Consider the following 12,968-nt stretch of genomic DNA (forward strand, 5'->3'; position numbering starts at 1 on the left):
CTTATTTATACCCTATGAAAATTATTAAGTGTTGTACCTTATGATTCATAATTAATGTATCTTGTCTTTTTAGGTACACTCAGAACAAATGCACCAAAGACAAATTCCTTTTGTGTCTAATTACACTTGGCCAATAACGTTCTATTCTACTCCATTCCTCACATTAAAAAACAAACTATACTGCTCAAAAAAAAAATTGAACACTTAAACAACACAATATAACTCCAAGTAAATCAAACTTCTGTGAAATCAATCTGTCCACTTCTGAAGCAACAGATTGACAGTCAATTTCACATGTTGTCAGCACATTCAACTTTGTGCAGAATAAAGTATTCAATGAGAATATTTCATTCATTCATATCCAAGATGTGTTCGAGTGTTCCCTTTATTTTTTTTGAGCAGTGTATATTGAAACTATCTGAAGAATTAAAAGTTAAATTAATTAAATTAAATAAATTAAAAGTCGAATTAAAAGTAGACTTTTGACTAAAACGTGACAGTATCTTTAACTGTAGCACCAGATGTCTATGGAGATTCTCAGTCATTCGGATCAATGGTTATCCTACAAGGGTGTTTTTTCCCCCAAAGAGGCAATTGGACTTTTGTTTTTATTTGAAGAGTTTCGCTTCTCATCCAAGGAGCTTCTTCAGCTCTTCCTCAGGCCGAAGTTCAGAACATGTTCTGTTTATAAACCAGCCAGTAACAAGTAAACAGTCTTCCAAAGGTCCACCCCCCCCCCCACCTCTATTTGAATTTGTAGCTGAGAAAAGATCGCGAACGAAAAAAAGGAGAAACGAAAAAGCAGCGGCGACGGCGACTTCTCCAACGCCCCAAGCCCCTCCCCCCCCAAAGGGCGGAACGGAAAGCCCGAGGTAGAAATTCCCGCCCGGCGGAAGGGGAAGGTTACACGCAGAGCTGAATATCACTGCGTCCCTCGCGGTTTCCGCTCCCCCTGCTCTTTTTTTTCTTTCTCTTCCTTCCTTTCTCCGCTGTTGCCGAGATCCCGGATCCAAGATGGAGTCTCTGAATAAAGCGGGGCAAGAGATGAGCCTGGCGGCCTTAAAGCGGCACGATCCCTACATCACCAGCATCGCTGACGTGACCGGCCAGGTGGCCCTTTATCGCTTCAGTCCAAAGGCCAACGAATGGGTGAGTGGCCCTCCAGACCGAGCGGGGCAAAGAGGCTCTTGGTTGAATGCGTGACTTCCCACGGCGCGCCTTAGTGGTTCGTGGGGCACCTTTCGGTTTCTTGCCCTCCCTTGACAGAGCGGGCCTGGGTTGGCGAAGGCAAGGAGGGCGACACTTTATAACCCGGTCCTTGCGGCAGCACGGAGCCGCTCCTCAACACACCCACTTTGCTTGAGGCAACCGGTCGCCGTTGGTCGTTCCGCCCCTTCCTCGCAAATACGGCGGGGCTCAGCGCTCAAGCAATTTGGGGGTCTTGCATAACAACCACCTCTGCTTTTCAGTGGCACTCCACGGGTTAAAGTGAGTAAAGCTGAACTGCGGTGCTAGTAGTAGCAACTAACAGCAGTCGATGTCTGGTCCACTTCAGAAGGGATGGTTTATGTAGTTGGCCCAAAGCTGCTTTTTTTCCCCCTTCAAGAGGCAACTGGACTTTCTGGTTTTTAATTTAGAATAGAATATAATTCTTTATTGGCCAGGTGTGATTGGACACACAAGAAATTTGTCATTGGTACATCTGCTCTGAGTGTACATAAAAAGAAAAATATCTATTTGTCAAGAATCATGAGACACAACATTTAATTATTGTCATAGGGCAGCGTTTCCCAACAGTAGTGTGCCGCGAGACATGGCCAGGTGTGCCGCGAGAAGCTCAAGCTGGGTGGGGCGCTGCCGGCGCCCCTGCCTGAGTGTCGTCCTGTGGATGGTCTTGGGCTTCACAGTCGCTTCCTGGTTCCCTCTCCTCCCACTGCCTGTGTCTCCCGCCGTCGCCTCCCACCAAGCCGTCGCCCGTTGCCGTGGGTTCCTCGAGTGGGAGCTGCCGCTTCCTTCCGTCCAGCTCAGCCACGCTGCCGTAGAAAGCACAGAGGTTATTGCCACCGCTTCTGCCTCCACTCAGGGAGCCACCGTGGTCACCGCGCCTTTTCCTCTCCCTCAGCTCAACCACGGTGGCTCCCTGAGTGGAGGCAGAGGTGGCGGCAATAACCTCTGCACTTTCTACGGCAGCGTGGCTGGGCTGCCTGGAACGAAGCGGCAGCTCCGAGGAATGAGGCGCTGGCGGTAGACACAGGCGGAGGGAGGAGAGGGAACCAGGAAGCCACCGTAAAGCCCAAGACCAGCCACAGGACGACCTTCAGCCAAGGGCACCGGAACCGCGCGCAGCCATGGTGGGAGCAGCATGAGCTGAGGTAGCAACGAGGCGCGAGGACAAGCAGGCAGCTTGGCGGAGGGGAAGCGCTGAGGGGCTCTCCTCCTTCCCCACCCCCGCGCTTCTCTCCCGCCCTGGCTTTCGCTTTGCCCCATTATTTCCCCGCAATTTCATCCAGGCCACCTCTTGCCTCCTTTTGAACTGCGGGGAAATCTGCGGGCAAAGCAAAAGCCAGGGCGGGAGAGAAGCGCGGGGGGTGGGGAAGGAGGAGAGCCCCTCAGCGCTTCCCCTCCGCCAAGCTGCCTGCTTGTCCTCGCGCCTTGTTGCTACCTCCTGCCTTTTTCCAGGAGCCTTTGGAAGGCACCCAGGGAAGGGGGGGGGGTTGGGGGTGGCTGCAGCGGCTTCTCGTCCTCCTCATCTGGCTGCTAATGCCCGCCCGGCCCCTCTTGCAGTCCCTTCACGGAGCGCTTTTGTCCCAGGCTGTCAGCGAAAGGGCTGCAGGACAGGCGGGGCAGGCGTTCTTCTCACAGCTGAGGCAGAATTTGGAATATCGGGGGGGGGTGCGTGCGGGCTCCGCATCCCCCTGCCACCCGGAACATTTAAAATAAGAAAAACCTTCGCCGGCCTCCGCAGAGAAGAAAGGAAGAGAGAGAAAGAGAGACAGAGCAAGAAAGACATAGCAAGAGAGGCAGAGAGAGAGAGACAGAGAAAGAGAAAGAGAGAGAAAGAGAGCTAGCAAGAGAGAGAGAAAGAGACAGAGAAAGAGAGACAGAGAGAGAGAGAAAGAAAGAGAGAGAATGAAAGAGAGATAGCAAGAGAGGCAGAGAGAGCAAGGGAGAGAGAAAGACATATAGGGAGGGAAGGAGGGAGAGAGAAAGAGCAAAAAAGAGAGGAAGAAAGAAAGAGGAATGGAGAGAGAGAAAGAAGGGAAGGAAGGAAGAGAGAGAAAGAGTGAGGGAGAAATAGAGCGAAATGGAGGAAGATTTTTTTTTTGTCAAAACATTTCTTTAGCCACCCCTCCACCCCCCGTTCAGTGTTCCCCAGGATTTTGAAAATATGAATAATGTGCCGCGGCTCAAAAAAGGTTGGGAAACACTGTCATAGGGGTCAAATAAGCAATGAAGAAACAATTCATATTAATAAAAATCTTAAGGACACAAGCAACAAGTTACAGTCACAGTCGTAAGTGAGAGAAAATGGTGATAGGAATAATGAGGAAAAAACTAGTAGTAATTGTAGTACAAACTTAGTAAATAAAGTTTATTAAATTTAATTAAATATATTACATTTATAAACAGCCCAACTCCTTTCGGACACTGAGCGGTTTACAAGCAATATAAACAATATAAAAGATATAAATATAAAACCCCTCAACATTCATTCAATAAAAATATTCATTACTTCTGGCCCGAGCTGAATAATGTAGCTCCACTATTTCTCTGAAATGGTTGAATTACACTATTTCTCTGAAGCTATTTCTCTGAAGATGTTTCGCTTCTCATACAAGAAGCTTTTTCAGCTCTGACTGAATAATGGGGAATGTTGTATTCTGATATGTACTCTATCTGCTTGTGGCGTACAGAAACTTTATATCTCAAATGTAAAATGAGTCTTGGCAACTTACTGTATTTTGTAGGTTTTTATATTTTTTTTGTTTTTTCTTTCCTTTCCTGCCATAGCAGGAATCATATTCTTACATTAATAATTGCATTAGTCCTTGCAGGTATGGAACTGTAAAATCTTGGTTAATGCTGTATTCAGACATGAAATAAAATATTTAATCTTTGATGGATGTGAAAACTGGATGTGGCATTGAACCTTATGTACACTATTCCATTCATAAATCCTAACTAGCCTAACTTTTCTCTCAGATAGTTGACAATATTTTGAACATTTAACATGTTTTCCCAAAAATAAGACCCTATCTTATTTTTTTGAACCGTAAAATAAGCACTTGGCCTTATTGTCATGCACTCAAAAGCCCAATTATCATGGGATGTCTTATTTTGAGGGAAACAGGGTAGTAGCAAAGCTATATAGGATGTAAGGAATTGCTTTGAAGGACAAGAGGAAGAGCCTCTGTCTACTAAGACAAGTGGGGTTTGAGCTCATTCCAAGAAATTAATTTGATAAACATCCTAGAACCCTTCTCAGTTCACACAGAGATAAAATGAGGAAATTGGAGGAAACATACCGAGATTTGCAAGATTCTGTTCTGTTATAAGAGTAGTCCTAATTTATATGGTATAGGTTTCTTAATCTGGTCTACCTGATATTGCTCTATATTGGGTGAAAAGTTGATAAACCCTTCTCAGAATAACTCCTGGCATCTACACCTCCTAACTACTCTCCCTGACTTAGTACAGTAGTTTGGTAATACTATTGCCACTACCTATTTTTCAGGGAAGCACTTCACCTAGTGTTCTTTCTGTAATCATCTAGTATTCCTATAGTTTGATTTTGTTTTGTGACAAATTAAATGGGGCAGGAAATGAAATAAATAAATAAACAAACATTGAGACACATATCACTTCCTTCCCCATCTCTTTGTAGGAAGATGAACCACTCTTATGAGGTAAATAAAAATAAAATTTAATTTAATATAACAAGAAAGAAACAGAGATGTCTTTTTAAAAACTTTAAATATATTCATGTGGAATAGAGTATAACATAGAACATGTTGTCTAAATAGAACAGTTTTATTTATTAAATCTGTATGTAGTCTATAGTTCCCAATTACCGTATTTAAATTACGCCATTAGAATTTCTATGTTATGTTTATATCAAGAGTGCCTTGTTTGAACAAGAACAGCCTCTTTAAAACTGATCTAGGACTAAAGGATATTTGAAAGATTATCAACTGAGATTTTTGTATTGCAACTTCTTGCTATTGGAAATCAAGAATTTTTATTGTAATGTTGGAAACATTTTTGTTCTGGATTCTTAAAGATTCTTGTTCTTCAATTTTCATGCTCACTAATTTCAATTTGAATGCTGTCTAGCAAACATTGGTCAGCCCAGTCTCAGAAGAATTAAGCAAGACGAGATCTGTTTAATACTTAAATAGGAGACAACTAGGACATACAGCTTAGAATGAGAAATCAATTTTTTTTAAAGAGTGGGAGAACAATGGCAAACCTTTTCCATAGTGTGTTGGGGTTTTTTTGCCAAGAAGAAAAATAAACTATGTTGACATCATCACCAGAAGCTGATTGTGACTTGATAGAATCATTGTTTTCTTTGAAAGTTGCCTTTGATGCTCATAAGAAGCAGACAATCATCTACTGTACAAACAATAAAATATTGCTGATGGTCTCTTTGTTGTACACCTACATATTTCAGATCCTTGACTTCTTCATTTTTGTATCTTCACCATTTCTACCTATACACTTTGTCCGTGCAGTGAGCAAAATTTGAGCAATATAGTGTAATCACTCACATATGAATTGAAGTCTTGATGTTGAAAGCATATAAATCCAATTAATAAAATAATAATAAATAAAAATATATTCTTTTTCACATGTCAGATTTTAGTATGAAAATTTAATGCTCTGATACAACATTGTGTGATAGAAACTTCTTTAAATTTGTAATCTATCAGTGTTAGCATCTTATGGTTACCTGGAAAAAAAGCAAAAATGTCTTACATATTAACTTTTCTATTGGTAGTAAGATTAATATTAAAAATTAACTCACTTTCTTTTACTAATATGCTTGAAGAAGTTGCTAGACAAATAAATGATGTAGTTTTATTTTTTAAGTCTATTAATAAAACCTACGACTTTATTATTAATTTAAAGATTGTAATTATAAACTTTTTAATTATATATTTTCCCAATCTACTATTATAAGCAACATAAACAATATAAAAGTATGTAGTCCATATTTTTGAAATTATTGTAGTGAAGGTATTAATGAATTGTTATTAGTGGGAATTTTTGCACTGATCATTATCCTCTAATGTTGAATTATATCAATCCCATTCATTATGTCATAGTTATAATTTCTTATTTAATGAAACTTAGGAATGCATCAAATGACCTTCTGTTTGCATTAATTTGTTGTTATTATTGGTCTTTGTTATAGGAGAAGACTGATATAGAAGGTACCCTATTTGTGTATAAAAGGTAATGAAATAATTTTCAAGAATAATTGGATTAACAGTATAGTAGAACAGTGTGTAATATTTGTCTCTTGCTGGTATAATATACTAGGGCAATTAAACAATATTGCATTATTCTTAATCAGTACTATGGTTTGTATAATGTGTTGAAATGAATGGTGATTCTGTTTGAGCAATAGTCATTTTTAAAATTTGGTATAGAATCTTTGAAATTGTGCTTCTGTTTGTACTCCATAGTCTCTTGCAGAAAGTCACAAGGGTTGTGCTCTCTGTTTTTTCTTCCTTTTTAAACTTACTCTTCAATGGCACTTTGAGAACACTGCTACTGTCAAAGCTTTCTTATGCTTTTACAAATCAGTTTATCCATTGTTTGTTTCCCTTGAAATAATAGGTCTGCTTCACCTTACCATGGTTTTACGATTGTAAATCGATTGAGCATGCACAACTTGGTTGAGCCCGTAAACAAAGACTTGGAGTTTCAACTTCATGAACCTTTTCTTCTTTATAGAAATGCCAACTGTAAGTATGTCCTTGAATATATTCTTATGGAAATTCCACTTGTAGAAATTTAGAAAAATTATCCTATTTTAAGTGCAGTAAAATCTCTGTTTAACATCCTTTATTTAAAGGATTTTGCATTTAGTGGCACAAAATTTAACTTCACAGATGCCACCAAGTATGAAATCTGGCCAAACAATTGGTGTAATCTATGTAATTACAGTGACTTACAGTCCTTTAAAGCAATTATTTATGCAAATAATATTAATTAATGTTTAACAAACATTTATATTTATGACACACCTTTCTTCCAAAAGGTATGTTGAATCAGGATTTTTGTGTTTATGTGTGACATGATCTTGGAGAGCTACTGTCCCAGCTGGGAAGAGGACTGAAGGGGGAAATAGTCTGAACTGTTCACTAGTCTAAAAAGAGGGCAAGGTCTAATCCCCCCCCCCCCCCCCCCAATTTCCTGTAATGCTTTTGAGCCTTATCTACTCTTTCCCAAGCAAAAACTGCCAGTCGGGAGATTCCTGTGAAATAGGCCTAGAACAATAAAGTAGCTAATTTGAACCTATATGTGCAGGTCTGGTTTTTCATGTCTGACATACAATGAGAACAGGTTTGCATTCAGTTTGAGTTGTATGGATGCAATTAGCTGAGGAAAATACAAAGAAAAATCAAAGAGATTTGAAAGTGTTAGAATTGGAAAGCTTTTGCACTGGTTCAATGTCATGTCCTTCCCTCAGCTGTCCTTGAAGGCCAACAGGATAATTCCCTACCCAGAAAGAGAATGCCCTTGTGATTCTGGATATATAGAAACAACAGAGTATGTACTCTTCCAATCTCTGTATTACAGAGACATTTGTACTATGGTAGCTGTATGCAGTTTTATTACTGCACAAACTGCCATGGTGCCAAAGACAATTCTTTGCCTCCTGCTGCTTGCAGATATTGCCTGCTACAACATATAACATGGCCAAGTTCTGCACAGCAGTGTTTAAAATCTGTCAGAAGATGACCTGTGCCATAAACTAATCTTAATGAGCAGTTTGTTCATTATTCAAGTGTGTTTTTGTGTGACAGATTTGATTTACCATATGCTAAATTTTATGTTCCCTTTCTTACATCTGCTTAATATTTCCATCCCTCCTTTTAGTTTTTTTACTCTCTTTTTACAGTTTTTAAATATTTTAACTTTTAAAAAATTAGACTCATATATATATATATATAGTCTAATTTTTTAAAATTGTTTTTTAAATTACCAATTGTTTGTAGTCCTTTTTACTAGTCTATGACTGTAATAAGGATTTGATTTGTTTTGAGTTGAAAGTATTGTTATGCAGCAGGTAAACAGCACATACCTCATATATGGTAGTACCTATTTTAGTAACACATTGAGGGAGTGCATCATGAACTCTCAGTTTTCTTCTTTCCATTACATACTCAAATTTTCCACTACTGTGGGAGTGTGGGTGTTTGTGGTGTGTTTTGGTAGATGCATACTTTTCTCTTGAGAACAGGCAACAAAATTTCATTTTCAATGTGGGCCAGTGTGCTTACAGTAAAAAAAAGGACAAAGTTATCAGGAGATTGACAATGTTGGTAGGACATCATGTGTTTCATTGCAGAACATGAATGAATTGGTAGCTATCTTAAGCATGTTCAGCCAAGATAAGGAGTGGGACTGTTTTGCTATTTCAGTGGACAGAAATAATGGAATTGCATTAGGATTTTTATAATGGAATTTAAATTGAGAGCAGTCAAATATGTACAGTCGTGTGATGCACTGAACTAATGTGTCAGCAGCTGTCACTGCAATCTATTGCAAAGTATTTATCTTTCTTGTTCTTGCTATGTTTAGGACAAACCCATTAAATCTTGGCTTTGATATTCACTTTAGACACACATGTGTTTTATTTCATCATGCTTATACCTCTAGATTAATTATTCTTCACACTGAAATGCTTGAAATGGTATCTAGAGAATTTAGGGTTCCATATTCCAGTAGAGTACATTTATTTCTGCTTCATAAAAATATTTTATTAAGAAAGCAAAAATATTATAATTCTGATGGCCAAAATCAGACCAAAGGGTTTTTCTTTATTTTCTGCTCATGCCATTGGTCATCAGAATCCTACTGAAACACTCAGGGATTCTATAAATTCCAGATTAGCCTTTGTTCAGCTTCTGATTGAAGTTGGATTAGTCAAACCAGATAGTTCTAGTCTTCTTAGAGTTGAGCCAAATGAGCTTTTCTGTTAGGTGTCTTTGAATAGAGGGCTTCACATATTGAAGTTGCATCTCTTCCAGGTGGTGGATTTACCAAAACATCTTGTAGACCATTATTTCTGCAGTTCTAGAAAGAGAAAGTCTAAAGTGTTAGTTTTTGCACTTGGATATATATTGTTTTTTCACGTCACAGGAATTACAAGACATCAAATTAAGCATCATCCCCCAAATGATCTGAATTAGCTCCAAACTGGCAAGCAGGAAAAGATAGCCATGGATAAATTAAAAGTAATTCCTAGCATATTACCATGAAGAATTCAATTCAATTCAATTTATTAGATTTGTATGCTGCCAAAAATCCCAATCTAGCTAAAACTTCCAAATGTAAAAGAAAGGCAACTTTCTGCACCCTAATGGGTTACAGGATTTTCAAAGAACTCTTAGGCTTTTAAGCAGATCCTATACCGACTTCATATATTGCTTGGCAATTCCACTTCTGAACCATTGCACTGAGGAAGACTTTATGGGATGCAGGGGAAAACTAGCTATAGGAACCCTGATCAATACCATAATATTACTGTCCCAAAGCCCAGACAACCAGACTACTAAATGATATATAGTTTTTGTGTGCTTAGTTGGAAGTATATCTCATAGTTCAATGGGAGAACTTGTCTCGTCTGAAATAAAATATTGAAATTGGAGTTATGAGCCAGAAATTGTAGTGTGATAATTATACATATTTGGTAATCTTTATTTTATTTATTGGGTATACTTTGAGGGGAGGGGGTGTTTATATATATTTGGCTTGGCCACCACATTTTTATGGCTCTGGTTTACATCTGAATCACCTGTTTTCCCTTCCTGCCCTTTGTTTCTTTCATCCTTTTTCCTCAGTCCCTACATTTTTTTAAACCCATCTTCATTTACCAGTTATACTTCATATTTTTCCTCTTTTTATTGTTTGACAGTAGGTAGAATGAATGACAGTTTTTAAATTTTAGGAAAACTACCCTTGAGTTCAAGATATTAATCATGTTTGAGAGTTCATTTTTTCTCTCCAAAAGGGTAAGAAGAATTACAAAATTTCATTTAAATTGTTAACTGGCTTCTAAGGTTTATTTACAGCATTGTATTTTGGATTCTTTACCTATTCAAGTGTTTATTTCTTCTGATATATCACTAACTTGTCACATTTTGGAGATAACAGTCTTTAGCATTTTTTGTAATTCAAGAATAAGGATTTTTCTTGGTTGCAACAATTGTTAAAAGCGATGTGTAAACATTTTGAATGTGAAACATTTTGCATTTGAAATATTCCATTCTGAATTTAGAAACCAGAAGTATTGAAAAACTGTTCTGGCTTTCCCATAAGCAATTTTTGCTCACAATGAACTGCCTTGAACTTAAAATACTTCAGAAATTATCAAAATAGTGTTAAACATTAAACTTCTTCATAATGGGACAGAACTGCTTGAGGAGTTGCCTGGACAGTTTGGAGATATTTAAATAGATTGCATACTGACTAGAACAAAGGCCATATGGAATAATAGGGGTTTCTCTGAGAGAACAAAGATATTTACTGCAAATGTGGCACTATTCAAACAATTATCCATGTTTTGCAATACCCCCTGGGACTGACAAGAATTCTGGTTGGAAAGATAAGTGCCATCAGTGTGGCTCTTATTGGGTTAGAATGATATAAAGTTGTTTTTATTAACAGTTTTAAATCTTTTTAAATTTAAATTAACAATTTCTCTTTTCTAATTCCTGCATTTCTGACACAAAACAAGCATCAAAACTCTCTTGGGAAAATCTGAATGTGTGTCAAGCAATAAAAGTGGAATTGAAAATTTGAGCTTGAAATATTTTATACAACTCTATCTTGTAATGAATGTTATATAAATATTAATCCTGTATTATGATACAGATAGTCCTTGCTTACTGCTCATTTAGCAATGTTCAAAATTACAATGTGACCAGACCTCATCCTGCAGTCATATTATTGCCTTTTGAGTGCTTTGCAGCAAGCAGAATTAATGGAGAACACGGAAGTAAAATTGTAAGCTGCAGTCATTTGATGTTTTGCTTAACGACCAGTGTAGTTCCTGGGAAGGGATGTCATAAGTTTCTCATAGTCACATGATTTTTCACCTAGTGAATACAGCACATGGGGATGGAGTTGCAGGTTCCAATTTTGTTTGTTAAGCAAGCTCTACCTGTATTATGTTTGGATTCTTAACATTGAAAACCACACAGTAGCAAGTACTTAGTTTTGCATAATGATTTTAAGTAAATTGCAATCTATTCATTCTGCTGCTGCTTTACATTTTTATTCACATATCCTCTGTAATAGTTTACTTCTTTAAAAAAATAACCACTTCTTTAAAATATCTTCCAGTGTTAATTTACAGTATCTGGTTTTATGATAAGAATGACTGTCATCGAATAGCAAAACTCATGTCTAAGTAAGTACCTAATTTTTTAATCTATAAATTGAAAGAATGAATAAACATGCTTAGGTTATTTTTAGCTTTATAACATCTCACTGCAAAATTGATTTTTGTGTGATTTTTTTTCTTCTGCTCACCTACTTCTAAAGGCGCATGATGACTTAATATAATACTTTATGATAAAAATACATTGTGACAAATACATTGGAACAAAGATTCAAATTGTAATTCTGTATCCCACATTTGGAATTAAGGTATGGTTTTATGTCTGCTGGAGATAATTTAAAAATCACAATGAATGATAGCACTGATTGATTGTTTATAATTACATTGATGTTTTAAATCATAATATAATTGTACTGTAACACTCTTATAATCTCTGGAAATGGAGCGGTATATAAATTATAACTTCAAACATTTTAATCTTTAAAATGCCAGATACAAAGATGCACTTTCCTGCATTATCTCAATGCTTTGAATTCTCAGGAAACATTCACACATTCAGCATATAAAAAAGATCATGTGGTTTTTGGGTTTTTTTAAAGTAACCTACCATAAGTATTTCTTAAGAAATACATATTTCTTTTCGATCAAAAAGCATTTAACAACTATCATAGAAACATAGAAGTCTGACGACAGAAAAAGACCTCGTGGTCCATCTAGTCTGCCCTTATACTATTTTCTGTATTTTATCTTAGGATGGATCTATGTTTATCCCAGGCATGTTTAAATTCAGTTACTGTGGATTTATCTACCACGTCTGCTGGAAGTTTGTTCCAAGGATCTACTACTCTTTCAGTAAAATAATATTTTCTCATGTTACTTTTGATCTTTCCCCCAACTAACTTCAGGTTGTGTCCCCTTGTTCTTGTGTTCACTTTCCTATTAAAAACACTTCCCTCCTGGACCTTATTTAACCCTTTAACATATTTAAATGTTTCGATCATGTCCCCCCTCTTCCTTCTGTCCTCCAGACTATACAGATTGAGTTCATTAAGTCTTTCCTGATACGTTTTATGCTTAAGACCTTCCACCATTCTTTTAGCGCGTCTTTGGACCCGTTCAATTTTGTCAATATCTTTTTGTAGGTGAGGTCTCCAGAACTGAACACAGTATTCCAAATGGGGTCTCACCAGCGCTCTATACAGCGGGATCACAATCTCCCTCTTCCTGCTTGTTATACCTCTAGCTATGCAGCCAAGCATCCTACTTGCTTTCCCTACCGCCTGACTGCACTGTTCACCCATTTTGAGACTGTCAGAAATCACTACCCCTAAATCCTTTTCTTCTGAAGTTTTTGCTAACACAGAACTGCCAATGCAATACTCAGATT

The 12,968-nt window shown here is 37.7% G+C and overlaps 1 protein-coding gene across 3 annotated transcripts in view; it reads left to right on the forward strand.

Moving 5' to 3' along the window:
- The first annotated feature begins 911 nt into the window (after nt 1-911).
- DCP1A (decapping mRNA 1A) overlaps nt 912-12,968 on the forward strand; it is a 33,157-nt gene continuing 21,100 nt past the window's right edge. The window contains exons 1-4 of one of the 3 annotated variants that reach the window (XM_070738514.1): nt 912-1,149; nt 6,419-6,459; nt 6,847-6,974; nt 11,584-11,650. In XM_070738514.1, coding sequence (XP_070594615.1) covers nt 1,015-1,149; nt 6,419-6,459; nt 6,847-6,974; nt 11,584-11,650 — 371 coding nt within the window. In that variant the 5' untranslated portion in view covers nt 912-1,014. The other 2 variants (XM_070738515.1, XM_070738516.1) reach the window with 2 other exon arrangements.

This window comes from Erythrolamprus reginae, chromosome 2 (genome assembly GCF_031021105.1).
Source record: "Erythrolamprus reginae isolate rEryReg1 chromosome 2, rEryReg1.hap1, whole genome shotgun sequence".
Taxonomy (NCBI): domain Eukaryota; kingdom Metazoa; phylum Chordata; class Lepidosauria; order Squamata; family Dipsadidae; genus Erythrolamprus; species Erythrolamprus reginae.